Source organism: Lissotriton vulgaris, chromosome 11, assembly GCF_964263255.1.
Source record: "Lissotriton vulgaris chromosome 11, aLisVul1.2, whole genome shotgun sequence".
NCBI classification, from domain to species: domain Eukaryota; kingdom Metazoa; phylum Chordata; class Amphibia; order Caudata; family Salamandridae; genus Lissotriton; species Lissotriton vulgaris.
The window spans coordinates 330,965,990-330,988,774 of NC_141699.1; the positions used below are offsets into that span (position 1 = coordinate 330,965,990).

General features: G+C 43.8%; 1 protein-coding gene across 5 annotated transcripts in view; it reads right to left on the reverse strand.

The window, feature by feature from the left end:
• Nucleotides 1–22,785, reverse strand: part of TAOK3 (TAO kinase 3) — a 1,449,622-nt gene that overhangs the window by 534,936 nt on the left and 891,901 nt on the right. For 4 of the 5 annotated variants that reach the window (XM_086943286.1, XM_086943287.1, XM_086943288.1 and 1 more), the window contains 2 exons: nt 9,896–10,063; nt 8,612–8,818 (listed from right to left, as the gene is read on the reverse strand). In XM_086943286.1, the coding sequence (XP_086799412.1) occupies nt 8,612–8,818; nt 9,896–10,063 (375 nt within the window). The remainder of the gene's footprint in view (nt 1–8,611; nt 8,819–9,895; nt 10,064–22,785) is intronic. The other variant, XM_086943290.1, reaches the window with a different exon arrangement.

Sequence of the window (22,785 nt, forward strand, 5' to 3'; positions counted from 1 at the left end):
CTGAAGCTGTTGTGTATGTCCGCGATCTTGTTGTGGAAGTAGGAGGCGAGGGAGTTGCAGAGGTCTTGCGAAGGGGTGATGTCGTTGTTTCCGGCGTTGGGGTTGGAGAGCTCTTTAACGATGTTGAAGAGTTCCTTGCTGTTGTGTGCGTTGTTGTCCAGTCGTTCCTTGAATGCAGTTTTCTTGGTGGCGTGGATCAGTTGGTGGTGTTTTCGGGTGGCGAGTTTGAGGGCAGTCATGTTGTTCGGTGTTGGGTCTCTGCGCCAGGCTCTCTCGAGTGCTCGGCAGTTCTTCTTGGAGCTCTTGAGTTCGTCGGTGAACCACGGGGCTTTCTTGCTGCCGGGTCTGCTAGGCGGGGTCTTCAGAGGGGCGAGGTCGTCTGCGCAGTTGCTGATCCACTTCGTGAGGTTGGTGGCCGCCTGGCTTGGGTTCGTTGCGCTGGTGGAAGGGTTCATGCTCAGGGATGTCGCGAGCTGGTCGGCTGTGATCTTGTTCCAGCTTCTGCGTGCCACCTGTTGCTGGTGGTGGTGGATCGTGGTCCTTCTGAAGCTGAAGTGGACGCAGCTGTGGTCCGTCCAGTGAAGTTCGGTGGCGTGGCTGAAGGTGATGTCCTTGCTGGATGAGAACACGGGGTCGAGTGCGTGTCCGGCGTAGTGGGTGGGGGTGGTCACCAGCTGCTTGAGACCGAGGTTGGCGAGGTTGTCCAGCAGGGTGGTGGTGTTGCGGTCGTTGTTGTTCTCCAGGTGGAAGTTGAGGTCCCCGAGGAGGATGTAGTCAGCGGAGAGGAGGGCGTGCGGGCTGATGAAGTCGGCGATGTCTTAGCTGAATTGTGTGCGTGGTCCCGGGGGTCTGTAGATGAGGGTGCCTCTGAGGGTCTGATGTGGATCTGGAAGTGCAGGTGTTTGGCGGGTGCGAGGGTGTCGTCGGTGTTGGTCGTGATGCGGATGGTGTTCCTGTGGATGATGGCGATGCCTCCTCCTGTCAGGTTGACGCGGTCCCTACGGATCCTCATCAATAGTCATAAGCACATGAATAGAATAGCGGGCCTCACCTTTTCCACCTGCGGGAAAAGGGAAAAAAAAGGCACTTAATAATCAAGCTCAGATAACTAAGCTTGAAAAAATACAGATATTTCATTATCTGAATAGATTCCTCAAGGAGGCTTGGCCTACTTGAGTATCCACCCTGGAATCAGATTCAAGACAATAATGCCTTGTGAAAGTGTGCACCGATCTCCAGGTTGCAGCCTTACTGATCTCTGTCATTGGAACATCATCCAAGAAGGCTATTGTAGCCGCTTTCCCCCTAGTGGAGTGTGCTTTAGGTGACAACAATAGGGGTTTATCTGCTAACTGGTAGGCCAATTTTATACAGCACACTATCCATTTTGAAATGGACCTTTTGGAAGCTGGAAAGCCTGTCCTCATGGAACCATAATTTAGAAACAATTGATCTGATCTCTTTATGGCCTTTGTCCCCTCCAAATAGAACTTGAGCACTCTCAAGTTCTAATGAGTGAAGGGACCTTTCCTCAGGAGTGATAGAGTTGGGGATAAAAGGACGGAAGGGAGATCGACTGATTAACATGAAAATCAGATACAACTTTAGGCAAAAAACCAGGGTGAGCCCTTAACACTACCCTGTTGTGGTGAAAAACAGTATATGGTTCCGTGGCACATAGCGCTTGGATCTCACTCTGCGCGCTGATGTTATAGCCACTAGGAAAGCGGCCTTCCATGTCAAGTGAGCAACATGGCCTTATGAATGGGTTCAAAAGGTGGACCCATTAATTTAGAAAGGACTAAATTCAACTCCCAAGGAGGAGAAGGAGGCCGAACAGGGGTATAGACCTTCTTCAACCCCTGTAGGAAACCCTTAACCACCTGCAGTTGAAAAGAGGAAGGCTAGTTGGAAGATTTTCTGTAGGCCGTAATGACCACCAAGTGCACTCGGATTGAGGGGTACTTCAAACCTGCTTTGGCTAAATCAAGGAGGTAAGGAATAATCACCTCTTCCTGCCTTGTTGTTGGATTAAAATGATTACGCATACACCACAAATAGAATCTCTTCCACTTAAAAGAGTATGAAGCTCTTGTGGAAGGTCTCTTTGCCTCTTTTAGGATGTGCATGCAGTTCTGCGGTAACTTCAAGTGCCCATATTGCAGGACCTCAGGAGCCATGCTGCCAAGTTCAGTGAGGGAAGGCTGGGATGGAGAATCTTCCCGTCCATCTTGGTCAACAGGTCCGGTCTTTAAGGGAGCCTCTTGTGCGGGAGTACCGACAACTGCAACAGGTCCGGGTACCACCACTGATGCGGCCAATCCAGAGCTATCAAGATCATCGTCATGCTGGATTGTATGAGATTGGACACCACCTTCGGTATCAGAGACAGGGGAGGAAAGGCTTACGCAAATATTCCGGACCAATCCATGAAAAGCGCACTCCCCCTCGTCCCTGGACGGTGGAACCTGGATGCGAAGGCGTGGCATTTTTTGTTTTGGTCTGCAAACAAATCTATGGAAGGTTGACCCAATTCATGGAAAATATACGCCACCCCCTGCATCTGCAGGCAATCCATGTGCGCGCCCCATCCTTGAAGAGATGCGTCTTTTATCAAGGATTGCGCCGGAACTGGTTGATGGAAGGGGACTCCCACAAGAGGTTCTTCGGTCGAGTCCACCATAGAATGGACGACCTCGCTCCTTGAAAGAGCACAATACGGTCTTCCCAGCCACCCGATGCTTGGTTCCACTTGTCCTCCAGGTCCTGTTGCAAAGGCTTCATCCTCAGCCAGGCATTGGGAATGAGAAATATGCAAGAGGCCAGTGATCCCAATAAAGATGCCACTTGCCGGACCGTTGGGTGATCTGTCTGGAAAAGAGTCTTGCACTTCTGTTGCATCCAAGAAAGTCTCTTCTCCGAAGGAAACGCTCTTCCTTTGTTTGAATCCAGAGTGGAGCCCAAATAATGGATTGTCTGAGTAGGCTGGTAAACTGATTTTTCTATTTTCACATGAAGACCCAGCCTGCGGAGCAGCATCAGGCAGACTTGAAAATCGCTCCCTACTTTTCTAGGAGATGGCCCTTTCAGGAGCCAATCGTCCTAGTAAGGGTAAACAAACAGACCCCTTCTGTGCAGAGCCGCCGCCACCACTGCCATCGATTCTCTGTACCTCGATGTCGACGTTCGACGTAGATCGCCTCGTGGACAACGTCGGAGTACCTCTGCACCTCTACGCCGATCGCGTTGGAGCCGACGACGGCGGAGGACTTCTGCTCTTTAATGCCGATCGTCGCCGTGTTGATGACGGCGGAGGGCTCCTGATCCTCGACGCCGACCGTTGTCGAGATGACGGCGGAGTGCCGCTGATCCTTGACGTCGAACATCGCCGAGTTGACGACGGCAGAGGAGTCTTCGACGCCGAAGGGACCTTCGACGTCAAACGCCAAAATGACGACGGCGGTGGACTTCTGCCTCTCGATGGCAATCGTCGCCTCCTTGACAACGGCGGAGGGCTTCTGGATACTCAACGCTGATCGTCGCCGAGATGACGACGGCGAAGGGCTCCTGATCCTCGTCGCCGATCGTCGCCGGGTAGACGACGGCGGAGGACTTTTGCTCCTCAACGGCGATCTTCGCCGAGTTGACGACGGCGGAGGTTTCTTCGACGTCGACGGTGAATGCATTGATGTACCTGAACGTCGGTGTTCTCTTGACGGTGAGCCCGCCGTCGACGGTATTCTTTTGGACATATGACCTACCGGATATAGCTTTTTCAGTGCCGAGCCCGACGCTGAAGAGGAAGAGTGACGAATCCTGCTCCTAGAAGGAGATCTAGCCTTCTTGGAGCCCTTCCTCACCGGTGACCTACCTCTGGAAGAAGTTTTGTCCTTTTCTGCCATCCATAAAAACGGGTTCTCTCTCTGTCTTTCAGAGCCCTCTTAGATAAAGACTGGCAATGAAGAAAAGTCTTGGGATCATGGTCCTTGGGTAGACAAAGTATACAGACTTCATGAAAGTCTGACCTGGTCTTCTTTTTTCCACAAGAAGGGCAGGAAAAGAGATGGCATATTTAAGTGGAAAGAATGCCAAATCCTGTCAAAAAAAGACAGAACCTTACTTCCTAAGATGTAAAACGTCGAAGTATGGCACAAAATTTCAGAAAAGTGAAGATTATTTCTGACTAAAATCAGAAAAAAGTGCAGCTATGTAACCAGGGTCATTCCTGAAGGAGCCGGAAATAACAACTGACCTAACTGTCACCCTTGAGGCATGATGGGAAGCTAGGGGTCATGGCTGCCTTAAAGGCACTGTGCCAGTTTATTGCTATGTTGCTATGAGTTAGCTTTTCAGCCTTTTTAAGCTATGTTTTCTGCAATGCAGCCTGTGAGCTGTCAATGCTTTCAGTCCTATCTATGTGTTTGTGCTGAGTGCTAAGCATTAAAACAGTTTCAAACATGCTTGGCTGTTGTTTTTTCCCTGGTTTTTAATGTACTGCTTATGATATACAGGGGAGTCCTTACAATATTGGTCAGCACTAGGGTATGGAAGGCTGCTTCATTTGCTTGTTTGTATACATATATATATATATATGTATGTATATATATATATTCACTGAAAAAACCATAGGTTTCACACCAGTTATAGTTACCTGGTAATTTTACTGACATAAAACCATTGAAATTCCCACGTTATAGTTAGTTGGACTCACTATAACTTGCGCGTGTAATGCACTGCTGATGACATCACATATTACATCACTCATGACATTGTCAGTGACATCACTCATGACATCACTGATGACACCATCCTTGTGACAGAGTAACAGACTTTCTTTCAGTGTAATGTAACCCTTGAAACACATATTCAAAAAAAGAAATTTAACTATAACTGGTGTGAAACATGGTTTTTTCAGTGAATTTCATAGGTTTTTTAAATGCTAATTCCTTACTATATATAGGGCCTCAAACCTATGTAACTGTGCATGAGAGCCAGTGAATGTGTGAGTGTCTGTATGGATCATTGTGAACTTGTATCAGGGATTGTATAAGAGAGTAAATATGTGTTAGTATACATTTGAATAAGTAAGGTGTGTATAACTGTATAGTTGAGGAAATGGAGGTGAGTGATTCTTTGCATGACTGACTAGGTGTGTGAGTAACTCCATGGATGAGTGACAGTGTGTGAGTGTCTGTATACACTGAGTGTTTCTAAGGTTATATTAGTGTCTGAAGAGGTTCATCGTATTAGCACAAGAATGATGTCATCAGTGATGTGATCAATGATGTCAAATGAGATGTCATCAGTGATGTCATTTGAGATGTCATCAGTAATGTCACTGACCATGTCATGAATGATGTAATATGTAACATCATCAGCAGTGGATTGCGGGTGCGCTAAATATATAGTTAGTGCAACTAACTATATATGGGAATTTCATTGGTTTTGTTTGATTAAAATATTCACCTAACTATATATGGTCTCAAACCTATGGTTTTTTCTGTGAATTTCAATGGTTTTTTAATAGCAAATATCAATAGCTGTAAAATAGATACTTCAATAAAATGAATAATGTATTTTATATTTATTTAATACCATTTTTTTAATGTTTAATTTTTTTTTTTTTTAAATGTTTTCCTCGGTGCGCTTCCGTTACGCGCACCGGGCAGTGCACCGGTAAGCGCAACTCTGTTTAGCGCCCCGGTACGCGTAACGGTGAGCGCCCCGTCAGAGCAATTGCCGCGAACCAAAACAACATCGTGACGCACCGCGTAAGCGTGACGTATCGCATAACCGCGTGATGCGTTCTTTCGGCGCGCTGAGTAAACGCACCCGGAAGCGCTCCGTAGCGCGACCCTGGAGTGCGCAACGTAAGCGCGCCGGAGAGCGTAACTTAAGCGCGTCGGGACATGTGACCTGAAAATAACACTTTTCATTGGTTCTCAACTTTTTTTTTCTCCAAATGATGAAAGCCCCCTCCTTTTTTCCTCATTCTTACTTTCTTCTTTGAGAGAGCAAGAGCTATTTGTGAGCAGAGAAATGGCTTCAGTAGTGGCTGCAGCCGGTGCACCCCCACCACCACCACCACCACCCAGAAAGGAAGGTCCACCACCCCAGATCCTTCCAGGAGTTGAAGAAGAGGAGGAAGAAGATGATGAGGAGGAACAGCCTAGGAGATACTTGCCGGAAGAACCTAGGGAAAGGCATGTGAAAGTGCATTTTATATGGGAGTACTTCTCCATCCCTGCTGGGTTTAAAAAAGTGAATGCCCCACATGTCACCTGTTTGATTTGCAACAAAGTCCTCTCCAGGGGCAACCCAAATAAAAAGTATTCCTTTGGGAATTATACAATGATCCGCCACATGGAGAGGTGGCATCCTAACAATTTGGCTGAGGTACGGGACATGCTTCAGAAGAACAGAGATCTTCAGGCCAGCACCTCCACAGATGAAATTTCTTTTGCAGCACCAGAAGGGCGCCAAATGGTGCCAAACATACAACAAAAAATTGGTGGATTTAAGTTTGTCTGCATTTATTGTGGAAAGTCCATCTGCTACGGGCAACTAAGTATTACCCTCATTAATGATGCTATAGACAACCACCACTGCAGCAAAAAAAGAAAGCAGTAGTTTTTATTTTTATTTTTTGCTCCTGTTGAGCCACTGTTAATTCCCAGTTTTTTGTTTCTTCCCTAACTATTCGTCAAATAGTTCATAAAAACCAAAAAAAAAAAAAATGTTCAGAAAAATAGAAATAAATATAAAACAACAAAAATAAAAAATAAAGTTCTTTTCAGAACTACCTTCCAATAATAAAAATTTGCTATCATTTTTTAAACTCTTACATACTTTTTTTCACTTTTGTGCGCTTCCCGGTGCGCTTCCCGGTAAGCACTCCGTCCGCTCCCCGTAAAAATCGAGAAGAAAAAATACTTTTATTTTTTCCCCGCTGGGCCCTTTTATAGCCCCCACATCAAACCTAGGGGGTCAGGGGGGGGTCTACTCTGCCCCCTTATGGTCATTTCCCCCTTTGTTTTTGCCACCTCTTGTGTCTCGATCCTACCGAGACACAAGATGGCGGCCGCTCCGGACTGTTTAGAATGTTTACAGACACCCGTGAGCCAATCAGCTTTCCGCGCGCAAGTCGTGTGTCGCGCCCGGTGCGCGTACCGGGACGCGCTTACAGATATATATTTTTTTTTTAACCTAAATTACTCAAAATCCACTGGAGCACATATCTTGAGACATAGCAAAGGCACATCGGGCTACCAGTCCCTACAATTTTGCCAAGTTTGGTGGAAATCCATTCAGCCGTTCGGGCTAAAAGTGAGGTCGACCGCCCTATGGAAATTAACATGGGGAAAACACGTTTTGGGACCCCCCTTTTATCTCGGCCCCCGCTTGACGAATCCCCCCCAAACTTTCAAGGAAGGACCGGAGCGCCGCGAGACCATTTTGAGGAAATTTTCAGGCAGATTCGTCAACCGGCGGCAAAGTTATTCCAAATAGAATTTAGAGATTTAACATCGAAAAAAATCCTAACTATAATTACCTACTGGCGACGGCCAGTAGGTAATGTGTGTGTGTGTGTGTGTGTGTGTGTGTATGTGTGTGTATGTGTGTGTATATATATATATATATATATATATATATATATATATATATATATATATAGATATAGATATATTTTTTTTTATCACATATCTGATTGTGTTTCCGGGGTCCCGCGCATGGGCGGGAATAATTATGTGCTTATGACTATTGATGTGGATCCCCTGGAAGAGAAGTAACCATTCCACTGCGCTCTAAATCAGGCCTGTAGGATGGGAATAACTGCAATTTCCAAGTAACCTAATAGCACTTTTACACAATTAGAGTGATGGAATAGCATTATCATGGGGGACAAAAAAACCTATGTAATTGCTGCAGTGTGTGGCTGAAACACAAATTCAACCAGAGGGTTACTTAAACTGAATAGCAGGTCCACAAAGACAGCATACTGCAAGAATAGTATGATATTGGAGTGCTCTAATGGTAATATTCCAGGAATATAGTCAACTGAATATGGCAACAGTAGTACTAAATAGGAAAATAGTCAAGAGCTTTGCAATGGTGCTGGTACATGGATGGAAGTTATTCCATGTGCTACAGTGGAAATATCACAAGGGCACATGGACACAGTCAGTCAGTAGCTGTTGTGTGGAAGGAAGCCCAAAAACAATCACAGTGTTTTCATAACTGAGATGCTAAGCTGAAAAGTTAATCAAACAGTGTGCAATGACTGCGTGCCCTAAGCCATCTTATTAGATACTTACATATTCCACGCACAGCGATATAAATCTGTTATATATATATATATATATATATATATTATTTTTTTTTGAGGTTCACAAACACAGTAAATCATCGTGCTACCTTCAAATATGAGAAGATTTAAAAGTAATCGGAAGATTGGGACAGGATGAGTATGGGTAATGTCTCACCAACTGTGACACAGCCAATACTTGTTTAGAGAACTGGTTGTAGGATGTTAGTCATATGTGTACTAAGTAAAGCGAAGCCGGCATGCAGCCCAAGACCATGCATGCACCCTAGGACATGTTCAACGTACCTTCTTGTGCACAATGGAGCAGGTGGAGTCAAAGGTGCCATGATCATCATGCATCATGACCAGGTCAGAAATGCTATCATCCATTAATTCATGCATGCTATTCACACTGCTACTCTGGCTGCCCGTGCTCACAGACATGCTGGGAATGGAGTGGTTACTGTCGAGGCTATCCATCTTCCTACTGAGGCTGCTTCCATGCTCACTGTCCTGTGGAAAGTAGACAGCCAAAAATAAAAACAAGGCATAGCACAGAAGTCAGTTTTACACCACCAGTAAAGGAAAGCGGTTGCAATGCAGCAGTGTTACATGTTAGTCAAAGGATATATTAGTAAGATTTAATGAATGTTAAACAGGGAGGAAGAAGGCCGCTCAGGGTGGAATGAGTTGCATCATCAGGCATGCATAGTCTCACTGCAGGAATAGCAGGTGACTGTGCAGCTCAGACTTGAGGTACACTAGCAGATATCTGAGATTGAGACTAAAATAGCCGCAGGTGGCGAGCAGCAGGATTTAGCTCTATGGCCTAGGCTGTGCGAGGGCTTATCGTTCTGCAGTAGCTGGGTTTCTTCCAGGTCAGCACCAAAGTGCAGAAGCAGTGCTTCTACGAATTCAGCATTACTGTGCGTTATTAATACATAATGCTGGTCTGAGCTGAGAGACATTAGAAAGAATGCGTCGATACCAGTATTACAATATGTATATAAACCACAAATAGTGTACATGTTGTATAACAACTCTGTGTAGATACGCGTTCAAGCTAAAGCCAAAGGTTAGTTGGAAAAAATTACCCGAGTAATTCCTATTCAGTTAGATATATGTACTATAATGATTGCTGGTGGGGTATTCGGTAAAGCTCTGTGTGGAATCAAAGTATAGATTTATTGTAGAAGAGAGGTTTGTGTTTGGACTCTGTACTGTGAAAACGTTGTTCAATGCATCTGAAAACTGGGGCCCATTATCAAGAAAGAGTAGTTAGCCACTATTCCTTGAACTTTAACAGCCACCTGGAAATGAACGGTACGATTAAGTGGGAGCCACTGATGGGTAATTAATTCAGTATTGGGAAACTCTGAGCACAGTTGTCAATACAGGTATAAATTTAGAGTTGGAAGGCAGACCTCAAGCGCATTAACAAGCATGTATTTGTGGGGTACAAAGACCAGAATAGTAGCTTACACTACTTGTGAAGTATGAGGTACTTTCCTGCAGCTGAGAACAAGGGCTACATGTTGTCACTTGGGAACTGAAAGTACATTTGATTGTGAAGATTAAACCCACACCTACCTCTTCGTCATCCAGAGATTCCATCAGCGGTCCATTCCTGGCTTCCTGGAAGAAGATCTTCTTAATCTTTCTGGACTGGAGGTTGTCCAGCTCACGGACCGCATCCTTGGTTCTCTGAATGAGGTCAAGGATGACTCGCGCTGGACGGTCTCGGCGAACAAAGTCATGCTGATTTAAAGCAAAATAAAAGGAAATAAAGACAGGACCTTAGAAATGGCTCAGAAACACACAGCAGTAATTCTTACTTCCTTTGGTTGTGCAAGCCTAAAAACTAGGGACCTGAATAACATTAGGTAAAATGCATAGAAGCAACATTTGTCCCAGTAGCCTTCCATCCCATTTCAGTTTGCCATGAGATGTTGAGGCCAGAATATCATGGCACTGGGGTAATTTCTGCCAAGGACGAAGTGGGTTCAAAGCAAACCAGAGCATTGGGGCATTCCAAATGTGCCAATGCCCAGTTCCAAGCCAATTCCTGATGTTCACAATCCCTAGCACCTAATCTTGGTTAAGATTATAACTCGTACATACAAGAAGTTAATGAATAACCTCCCTGGTCCCCTCGGAATACTTCGGAAGAATTGAGAAATGAACATGGGTATGTTGGATAGATTATGACTGGCAGGAAGCGATACAGAGTCCCAGAGAAATTGCTATTCGGCCCAGGTTCAGACTGATTCAATAACATATCCTCCACAAAGCATATTACCCCCCCCCCGCACACTTCGGCATAGGATAGGGCGGGTGGACTTGGACCTCTGTGTTAGGGGCTGCGGATTGCCTGGTACGTTCTTCCATATCCTATGTGAGGGCCCAGTAATAAAACAATACTGGATAAAAGTAGCCGGAGTAATGTCGGGGTGGAGGGGAATCACATCCAACAGGAGGCACGTTGCTTATGTTGGGTATTACTGGGGAGGATAGATGGTCTGCGCACACAAAAACATGGTTAATGCCAGCTGCTGGGGTCGCTAAGCCTAACATAGCAAGGCTGATGGGTGCACGGATACATCGCAAATTGGCTGATTGGAAAACGGATTTGGACTGGTGCCTCTTGGCAGAGAGGGTGGTGTATGAACAGAGGCTGCCCCAAGAAGCGGGAAAAGATATGGGGTCCCTGGGAGAATTATAGATCCTAGAATGGGGGTGGGAGGGGGGGGGGGGCAGAAGGGCGAGGGTCAAGGTGCTTAGATGAATCCATGTGTACTGTGTAGGATTGTGTAAGACCTCTGCCTTCATTTTACGGACACACAAATACTCCTGACGAAATGGGAAAAGAAAAATGTACGATGTACCGTTATGTGATGTGTATCTAACTGGAACTGTTCTGTTGTTCAATAAAAATATTTTATTGAAAGTTTATAACTCGCGGCCACTCAACCACGATAGGAAAACAAGTGACCTGGAGGAAAAGAGACCTAGGACTACAATGCAAAGCTCTCCATTGAGAGTAACATAGTTACTGATACATACTGCTCCAGCAAAAGTCCGAAATTAGTCCATAAAAATCCTCTCCATTTCGAGCATTCTCCTCCACATTCATCTGATACCACAGACGGGATGTAGGGAATGTAATTTAATTGCCTGTTAGCTCCCTCAACATGCCAGCATGGGCATTGTCCAGAGTTTGAAGGATAAACATGCCAGCTAGGGTAAACCGACATGCTTGATGTAATCAATCAATCAATCAATCAAAGACATTTATAGAGCGCACTACTTACCCGTAGGGTCTCAAGGCGCTTGGGGGGGGGGGGCCGTTACTGCTCGAACAGCCAGGTCTTCAGCTTCTTCCTGAAGGAGAGGTGGTCTTGGGTCAGGCGCAGGTCGGTCGGGAGGGAGTTCCAGGTCTTGGCGGCCAGGTAGGAGAAGGACCTTCCTCCTGTTGTCGCTCTTCGGATGCGGGGGACGGCGGCGAGGGCGTAGCTGGCTGATCGGAGGTGGCGTCTTGGAGCGTAGAAGTTGATTCGGTTGTTGAGGTAGCTCGGGCCTTGATCATGTAGGGCTTTGTGTGCGTGGGTGAGGAGACGGAAGGTGATTCTTTTGTTGACGGGGAGCCAGTGCTGGTCTCTCAGATGTCCGGAGATGTGGCTGTTGTGTGGGATGTCGAGGATGAGTCTGGCTGAGGCGTTCTGGATCCGCTGGAGTCTCTTCTGGAGCTTGGCGGTGGTACCGGCGTAGAGGGCGTTGCCGTAGTCCAGTTGGCTGGTGACGAGGGCCTGGGTGACGGTCTTCCTGGTCTCGGTGGGGATCCACCAGAAGATCTTCCGTAGCATGTGCAGGATGTTGAAGCACGAAGAGGAGACGGCGTTGACTTGTCTGGTCATGGAGAGGGAGGAGTCCAGGATGAAGCCCAGGTTGCGTGCGTGGTCTGTCGGTTTGCGTGCGGTGCCCAGGGCGGGGGGCCACCAGGAGTCGTCCCAGGCGGAGGGCGAGGAGCCCAGGATGAGGACCTCCGTCTTGTCTGAGTTCAGTCAGTAAGGAATCTGACTATTAAGAGGACAATAATGCAATGCTTCTAGTCCCCAGTATTTGCATTACTTTGATTTAATCATATTTCCGTTTCCAAATCACTATGATCCGCCCGCTCACACGGTGTAGGTTTATAGTGCTTTCGCTGGAAAACTAGGTAGTCAACACTGGACGGTGAAAAGGAAGAGGATTCTATGTGGTTGCGCCTCTAGGCAAATGATGTCCTTGGCAGAGTGCTCATGCTTTGTTTCCCACGCAATGGAGGGCTTGTTTTGTCAATCCGGGGTTCACCTCATGTTTGGTGCACAAACTTGTAGTAAAGTAAATGATTAGCAAGTTTATGAACGGCTCAAATGACTGCACTTCACAATAAAAACAAGCACACCTGTATAAAGACAACTCAATGAACACTTCACTGCCTAAGAATTACTAGCCCTCCTGTGACTGCAGTACACAGGTGAACAAAAGGTTGGCAACAATAACGCACAAGAATGCAGGGTCACTCACAAGTTAAAACAGCATTCATGCACCACGTGGCTCAAGGAAACTGCAAAGTTCTGAACTCCAGTGAACTCACACTCTTACTAGAAAGCACAGGAATTGCTAGTCACGTAAATGAGCCCTGCATTATAACGGCATGATCCAGTTAAGAGATTAGCTTTAGTGTCTGTGCCTTAGTGCACATGAACTCAGACTGGCAGTGTCCCTTCAGGTTGGCCATTTAGAGATCTCAACTTGGCACAGCTAAGTATTTCCTAATGCAATTTCTTGCTTGCTATCAATGGCCAACCTGAAACAGCTGTCAAATCTTCATGAAATGTGCTACTCACTATCAAAGGGTGGACAGATAAAGTTCAAATATTGTTTAATTTGGATTAAAGCAATCTAGAAACATTACCACTGCTCACTTAACTAAATATCTGGAAACAACATAACATAATATCATCATTACGTATTTAAGCAAATATTTAGTTGTGGGAATACTTTATGCATCAGAGATTTGTGTATGTATAATATAAGGCGGGGAAAGAGGACAGTGCCTTCCGAAATCTTTGTATTTCAAAACAAAATATTCCTGCACTCCAGGAACTTCCAGTATTACATTTATTCAGTGCACACTATGTCACAGTGATATCTTTGCTGTATTGTGTCCTGAATAAATGTAATACTGTAAGTTCCAGGAGTGCAGTGGTATTTTAAAAACATATACATATACACATATATATATATATTCCAGGAACTTCGTTGTATCCCTCGCTGTAGTCAGGATAAAAAACGAACCGGACCCAGTCAAGTAATTTTGCCAGATATTTGTGCAATTCTCTCTCCGCCATGACGCGTTTGGGGCCCTTGATCACACACACACACACATTCCTGTTCCTGACTCTCCACACTTCCCAGTCGGCAAATGCTTGAAGAGAGGGATACGGAACGAAGGTCTTTTTATTTTCAGCTTGTCAGACGCGTTTCGGACCTCACAGTATCCTTGATCACTTGCGGAAACGAAGTCCGCTTACTGTTTTTATATCATTTTTTACTATATATATATATATATATATATATATATATATATATATATATATATATATATATATATATATATATTTATATTTATATCAAGCTCCAAAAAAAAAAAGTTTCCAAAAGTGCTCTTCTCTGACTGGTTTCTTCACGGAACGTTTTGGGGTGATCTGTCACGTGGGGGCAGAGAAAAAGGAGGGCTACCAAAACACAAAATACCCATTATTTTTCTATAGACTTTTTTCGAATGAGAAACCACAAAAACTGCTGCACTGAATTTCACCAAATTTAGAAATAAGCTAGATCTTGGTCCAGAGAGTGTGTTCCTTGGTCTAAATCAGAGTCGTTTTTAAGAAATTAAGGTACAAACATTTGGATACCTGGTTGGAAAGGTTTCGAGAGTCCCTCAAACCCAACTTCAAAAAAGGGAGAGTTCTAAATGAACCAGGGAACATTTTTTACTTTGGGTCTCCTTGCTCTCACAGAATGAGCATTCTGATTTGCTGGCCACCACATGAGAAAATCAAATAACAACTTGCGCCCTCGTCATGCACATACTGCATCACTCATGACATGTTCCATAAAATCACCGTTAACATCACTGCAGCATCTGAAACAACATAATTGATGACAACACTGTGCATGGTAGGGGTGCAAGTTATGGTCTCTTTAGGGCATGAGGTATAGTTACTTGAGATACCTACATCTGTTGAATTGCAGTGTTTTTTTTAGCAAAGCGTTATGGTGTCACTAATATTTTCACCTAACTATAACATCACTGTAACTTTTTTTTGTTTTAGGGAAGGTGTATATATATACATTTACTTCCAAGTAGTAAACTTACGTGTGTGTGTGTATATATATATATATATATATATATATATATATGTATATATACACACATGTAAGTTTACTACTTGGAAGTAAATGTCGATGTGGGTGAGAACAGGGGGAGTGGTTAACAAATAGGGCGAGCATGCTAAAAAATAGATTGGGCTTTTGTATATCTCAAATTGCATTTTTTAAATTACTATAACCAAAAAGGACCCAAAACAGTAGGAAATGGACTACAGCACCATACATGGTAAATCACTGGTATTGCAACATCCCCCATACATAAAAATGGCAACTAGTACTTAAAATGAAATAAAATAGAATCATGTAGATAAAAATATAACTATATTTAATGCCAAAATATTATCTGAAAAAATGTTTTATTTTAACTTATTTTAATAAACTTTTCCAAACCTAAAAATTGTTGTAAAATAATGTTTTATTAAAATCTAAACAAATACTTTTTTTTGCTTACTGTATGTTTATTAATTTGGTCAATCTCTTGTAGGCAATATATCTTTTCACACAAATTGCTATAAAGGTGTCGGTAGAATTATGATGGTACAAGCTACAAGTCAAATATACTGGGCTTCGGCTCCATATATACCCTTTTCTTTTTCTCAAAAGTAATCATACGTTATTATCATACCCAAATAAGTTAAGTATGTATATACACTTCTACATAACAAAAGTGAATATATATAAGTACTGGACAACTTATTCTTATAATCACTCCCTGCAAAGATAGGACGTGTACTCATTTAAGGACTTGGGTATCCCCCTACCATGATTCTTTTGACATGAAATGAATACACATATAGCACATGTATTTATTGATAATGTGGACTCACAGCATTTTTTTCTGCTTAATATAGCCTGCACATTATCCATGGTGAATACGTTTTCTTTTCTCTTTCATATTTGTCATAATTTGGCTAATAGTGTTTGCTTGCGTTGTTAGGACTGGTAGCAGTCGATACAGTTAAAGTTGGTCAAACATTTGGCATTCGGTATCGCCGTGATCTAGTTAAACTTGTTAGTGTGTGAATTTGTCAGCTTTGGTTCAAAATCTGTCCCAGATTTTCTTCATTTGGTCAATTATACTGTAGATAACCGGTTTGCATGTGACGGCTTTATTCAGTTTTTGTGTCAACATTTGTACATCTGGGCTCTGATTAGACCTTCAGAATGTAAGTGTGCGTAGCTTTGCTACTGTTAATAGAGTAATCGCGAACCACCACGTTTTCTAGAGGGTAACTTCAGGGTATTCTATACTCTGGCACAGTGGGAAGACCTGTAGGTTATCACATTTTACAAAGGTTTCTGAAAAGTTTAGGCGTTCCGTAGATCATCTCCTTGTGTTTGTTTTGTTCGCCCTAGTTGGCAGGCGATACCCAGACGTGGCTCCCTTGCTCACTTTGCCACTGGATTCAAGTTAACCTGGCTGATGAAGGGTGTTACCCTGAAACCAGTCCCAGGATGCTGGTTTCCGGTTCAAGGAAGACCTGTCTTAGCAGTTCGGGCTGGAATGTTCCCATGAGGCACAGGGTCAAGATTGATTTGCCTTTAGCTGCGTCTGAACTGAGGTGGCGAAGTGAGCTAAAGACTGATGATGGATTCAACACAGATCTGTGACTGGGGGTTGAGTGTCTGAAAAGTTTCTGGGCTCCGTAAATCATCTCCTTCTGTTTGTTTGATTTTAAATCCCTGTATTCATTATTTTCAATGGGAAGGTGTTGCAGTAGTAGTGTGTGGCCATGCGTGGTGCTGGACTTACTCAAGCTCCCCGCTAGCGTACATTCCTCTTCAGCTGTAGGAACTGTAGAAGTACACTTTGTGAATAGCACTGGACTTACCCTTTTAGAATGGGTGCATATCACTCTCTAAACCCCTCCCTAACATAACATTACATTATTTTGTATTTTGAAATAATTTAAATAATTTTGTTTCATTTGAAATTATTTCCTATTGGGTTTTATTAGAAGTCCCTACCTCCTTTATTTTCAATGAAAGTGAGATGCAGTATCAGTGGTTGGCCTTGTGTGATGCTAGCCTTACTACTGCCCCTTTTTGGTATACACTTGTAAATTTGGTGCCACCCATTTCAATGAATAGTCCAAAGTAGTAAAGATACTCAAAAGTGTGCAGAATATATGTAACTAGAAGTAAATCTACACATGTAGACTTATCTTTGTGGATAGGCCACAGAGGGTCTTAGTGTTACTTTATTGCAATCCTAGTTCTTTGTCCCGTTTATCATTGCTTAATTCATAAATATTAGAATATTTTGGGCCTTTTTGTGGGACCCAAAAATACATTTCAATAGGTTAACTTTTTCTTTTTACAAAGAAACCATGCCCCTAGTAGACAATATTATACTATAGAAAACACTGACCCAAGGACAATTGAGGGAAAAAAAGGAAAAATGGAGCACATTTTAATGACACTATGCTTGGAAGACGTTTTACACTGCTAATTTAACAAATCCAAGTGACCCACTGTCTTTGAATGGAAAGTAGTGTTGGTCGGGCAGTTCACTTTGATTTTGCTCAATTATATACCTAGTTTGATGGGCCGAGTGAAAATTCACTGAAAACACCAATGATGCAGTAAATGATTAAAAGTGAGAAGCGGTTTCTTTTTCATAAAATAACAATAAAAGTGTAAGATTATACAGCTACTTCCGAAGTGGGGAATGAGTAGAAAACAGTCAAGTACGGTGCAAACAAGTGGCACAAACAAATATGTAATGAAAGTCAAGGTCTACTTTTACTCCATCCACCACTGCAGTACCTGTTGATATACTCGCTTTTGAGAAGTCGGTCTTGAAGGAAATTGGGGACATCAACCCCAATATTTTGAGAGTCTTTCACAACACTACCAAGGAGCAAAAGGCAGCTGTAAGAGAACTAGCCAGAGGCAAACATTTAGTGATCAAGCCAGCAGACAAAGGAAGAGCCATTGTCATTCAGTCAACAGGGGCTTATCAGAAGGAATGTCTCAGGCTCCTCAGTGACAAAATAATTTACAAACTGCTATCTGCAGATCCAAATGCTTTTCTCAGAATCCGGATTGGGAATATGATAGAAAAGGTCCTAGTACATGACTGGATATTGAAAAAAGAGGTGGAGTTTCTGACCAACAAGATCCCCAAAACCTCCTATTATACAATGCCAAAGAGACGTAAAAATATGGAAAACCCTCCAGGGCGACCTATAGTATCAGGGATAGGTTCAATCCAGGTTTATGGCTGCTTTCCTGAGGTCCATATTACAAAATACAAACATGTATCTAAAATATACCAAAAACGTACTCAGTCATCTGAGAGACACAGTTCAACCCAGATGTCCACCTACTCATGGGTCTGGACATTGAGAGTCTCTATACAAACCTACCCCACACAGAGAATTTGAACATAATTGAAGATGCTCTATTTGAGGTAGACTGGAATTACTAAACTCACTCGTAGAAATGTAATAAAAGTGTTGGAAATGAGCTTTAACTTAGTTTTTGAATTTTAAGGAACACTTTACCTACAGAAACAGAGGACCAGCATGGGCAGCACCATCGGTCCAAGTATTCCTGGTCTCTTTGTCCACCATTTGGAGGTACACAAAATGTGTTGTCCACAGTACCCCTATCACAAACATATAAAGCTGTGGAAATGGTACATTGACAATGTCCTCATGATATGGGAGAGAAATTAAGCCACTGCAAAACACTTCTTGATTTGGCTGAATGTACCAAAAGATTTTGTGAAGCTCACCCATACCTAAAGTAAGAAAGAGCTGGTACTCTTTGACCTCAATATCATATCTGACCAGGGAAAACTCAGAACTACCACACATGAAAAACCGACTGCCAAAAACTATACTTATGTATGACCACTTAGATGGTCACCACCACAGGGAAATTCTCCTTTTTGGACAGTTCCTAAGAAGGAGAAGGAACTGTTCCAAACTGAAAGACTACCAAGTACAAGCTGAGCATCTAGCAAGGAAAGCAGAGGACAGGAAGAGCCCTTCTTATATTGTCTCTTGGGCAATGAAATGGGCAAGGAACAACAGGGAAGCCCTGCTGGACATTCTTCCTCAGAAAGAAAAAGAAGTAAGACCAGTTTGCATCACTATTTTTAACATAGCCTCCAACCAACTGACCAAGATTATAAACAAACACTGGTGCATTTTAAATAGTGGTGCTTTGGAATCCCCCCAAACCTATGTTCTCCCACAGACGAGGGCAGAGTCTACAAGACATGTTGGTACACACTCGCTCCCTCTTTATGCCGATAAACCACGTGTACCTCTCAAATTTCATCCAGGGGACATCATGGGATAAAATGAGATGTGAACTCCACCACCTTTCCAGACTGGCTACAGTGGAATTTAGTACCTTCTATTTTTATAAACATTACAACTAGTTCTCATTTAATATCCTGGCCCCATCACATTCTTATGTTGGGTCCTTAGGGGCAAATACCCTCTTTTTTTAGCCAGTCACTTATTAGTGAACATCTTGCAATATGCACCAAATATATATGAAAATGTTTAAATGGGTTATTATTCAATTACTGGCCTCATTCCACCATTCACCCACAAGCAACACAGTCCATGCCTAGCTTGGCTGGCAAATCAGCCGTCTTCAGCCAGGATAGCTTGACTCCAGTGGCTTAGTGAGCAAGGGACCCACGTCTGGGCATACCCTTCCCACATAGGGTGAACAGCAAAACACACAAGATGATGGACAGAATGTTGCACAATGGCAAAACATTCACCCCCATATCCTGGCTGAAGACGGCTGATAGCCAGAAACCGGTCCAAGGATGCTTGATTCCAGTCCAGGGAAGACATGGCTTTGCAGTTCGAGCTGGACTGTTCCCATGAGGCACAGGGTCAAGACTGATTTGCATTTGGCCATGTCTGAACTGGGGTGGCTTGGTGAGCAAAATAACGATGGATTAAACCCAGATCTGTGACTGGGGGTGAATGTTTTGCCATGGTGCAACATTCTGTCCATCGTCTTGTCTGTTTTGCTCTCCTCTTTATTACAGAATCGCTCCCAAAGGTTAACAAAATCAAAACATTTATGTCCGACCTACACCCCATCAGCAGAGGTGTCCCCCAAGGCTCAGTGCTCTCCCCTTAACTGTTCAACATATACATGAAACCCCTCAGCATCCTACTCAAAAAAGCCTACAGCCCCTTCACCTATAAGCAGATGGCACCCTGATCTACTTCGAAATCTCCTCCATTAACAACATTCTGACTCAACAACAATCTTAGAAAAGCTCAACACTGGCTATCAACAAACCACCTTAAACTCAATCAAGACAAAACCGAAATCCTCCTCATCTCCAACAAAGAAGAAGACCCTCAAACCGCGGAGTGGCTAAAAGCAATCAATGCCCTCAACGGTAATCTCACCCTGGCTAACTCGGTAAAATCTCTAGGAATCACCCTACACCCAAAACTGAACATGACCAAACGCATGAGGATCTCCACGAAGAGTGCCTTCCTCAATCTGAAGCTTCTCAACAGAATTAAGCCCTTCATCCCGCCCAAGGACCTCAAACAAGCCACTCAATCACTGGTGCTATCTAGACTCTAATATGGGAACACAGTCCTCGCCGGTACAGCTCTAACCGACCTAACTCCGCTCAAAACAACTCTCAGCCGAAATGTGTACCAGCTTTATAACTGCCTGCCTCAAGCACAAAGCCTTGCACACAGGGTAACCGAAATACCTGACCTCCAAACTCAAGAAAGCCGGCCGGACAAGAAGCCTCAGGAGCTCCAACACCCTGCTACTCATCCCTATGAAAACACGCAAACAAAAAAACGCTGCACGATCCTTTGCTGGAAATGCACCCAAAATCTGGAACTCTATCCCAGTCGATAACAGGACTATTCCTTCCTTTATAAAATTCAAAAGACTCCTAAAAACGTCTACCTCAACCATGCCTTCCCGAACCGAGAACTGCAGCCGAAAAGCACAAGCCTGCACTCTGCAGCCCCTTGACAACAACCTACCTCTTCCTGCACTCTGCAGCCACTTGACAATGTTCCACCACAACCTACTTCTTCCTGCACTTTACAGCCCCTTGAGAATGTTCCACCACTACCTACCTCTTCCCCGCCCTCTCCTCGTTCCCTCCTCCCAGAATGAGGTTTAGCCCAAGACATTGTGCACTCATCGAGGCTATCTCAGGACTTCCCTACCTCAATGACGCACAGCTCACTGGGTCTTCCGAATATTTATGTTTACCAATGCCTTTTTATGTGATTTTTGCTTTATATATTTTGTAAAGCGCTCAGATACCCTCGGGTCTGGCCAGCGCTATATAAAACTTCTTAATAAATAAAAAAATGTGATCACAAAGAGGTGGGCACAATGAAAATGACACGACGTGCTCAACTTCATAGGCATATGTAGTGTTTTAAAATATACACTTGAGAATAAGAAACAAGGGAGACCCTACTCACACGGAACCAGGGTAATCTAAGTATGAACAGAAACATTGGTTCCTATGGAATAATATAACAATCTTTGATAGTGTTTGTATGCGCAATCACAATAAAATTGGTTAAGTCGATGTCAAAAGGAGAATAAATCATATACACCTATATTTCTGGTTGTAAGAAAAAAAAAAAATAGTGTGTAGTGTCCCCAGTGAACATGGAATCTAAAACATTGGTGACATATTCGTGACATATACACTTGGTTTCCAAAATTTTGTGAAGTCGACCATTTTAAACAATAAGAAATGAGAGCAGCGTCTTTATACAATATTAAGAGCTGGGTTATGGTTTGCTTTAATTTGTGTCGACGACTTTTCAACCCTTTTTGCAATGAAGGGTCTCTTCCGGACCTAGAGATGTAGGGAAATCTGAAAAATAGTTGTGCAGCCGCATGATAAGCATGAATCACAAGGAAGTGAGAAGGAAAAAGGATTACTCACATGGGACCTAGCCGGGCACCCAATGTGAGGGGAGAGAGGCTGACAGCAAAAATGATGGCACTGAGTAGCAAATCTGGATCCGAGTATCTGTAGTACGTCAAGGGAGCACAATGATCCGTGCAGATTTTTAGTTCCAGGAACGCAATTAATGACACCACAAGTGCGGTAGCTTCGACCTGCGAATGTTCAGAATTCCAAGGGACGCGCGCAGCTGGGCTAAGCAAACTGATTGTTTAAGCGCGGAGCACAAATCTGATTTCGTTTTGACTTTGCTTTAATTGAATTGTTGCTGATCGAAGTTTTATTGTGCGTTTTTAACTGAATTCCTACCCATCACTGCACCCTCGTTCCCCGCTCTACTCCCCGGTCCACCTCGGGTTTTCCATTGTAGTGGAAGGTGTACCAGCAACCTCTCTCTTCCCTCTTTCGGGTTGGAGACAGGAGGGGGAGGAGTCTCGCAACTACTTTTAATTTCATGCTCTTCTTCCCGTGCAGCGGACGTGCGTCGAAGGTGCGCCAAAGGCAAGCCCGTCTGCGCCCGTCCAGGACCAGTGGCCACTACCTCTGGCCGTTGTCATGGAAATACTATATCCTATAGCGCTATGCATCCCCACTCTCTTAAAGGTGTATTCAACGATTCGTGTCGGCAACGGGTTAATGTTTTTAGTGGCAATTCCCATTGCAAAGTTTGTGGCTTCTCTCTCCAGCACTCCCTCAAACGGGCAGACCCTATGAGTAATTCTCCTGCTCTAAAGATTTTTTTATTAAATTGTAGATCCTTCTCAAAACACGCCATTGAATTGTCAATTCTATTGTTGGATCTCAAACCCGATGTTCTCTTCTTGACGGAAACGTGGCTGCATAATGAATCTGACCCTATTCTTGCTCAAATCCTCCCTCCCAGCTACTCGATATACAGGGTGGACCGCAAGAGTGGCATAGGTGGAGGAATAGCCATTGTAGCTAATAATGAATTTAACTGCCGTATTGTAGCAGAACCTTTACCGGACTGCGAAAGTCTCAACTTTGCCATTGATGTGTCCCCGACTAGTACCTTTTCAGGCCTTGTCTACCGCCCTCCTGGCACTCCCAGATAATTTCTTGAGGC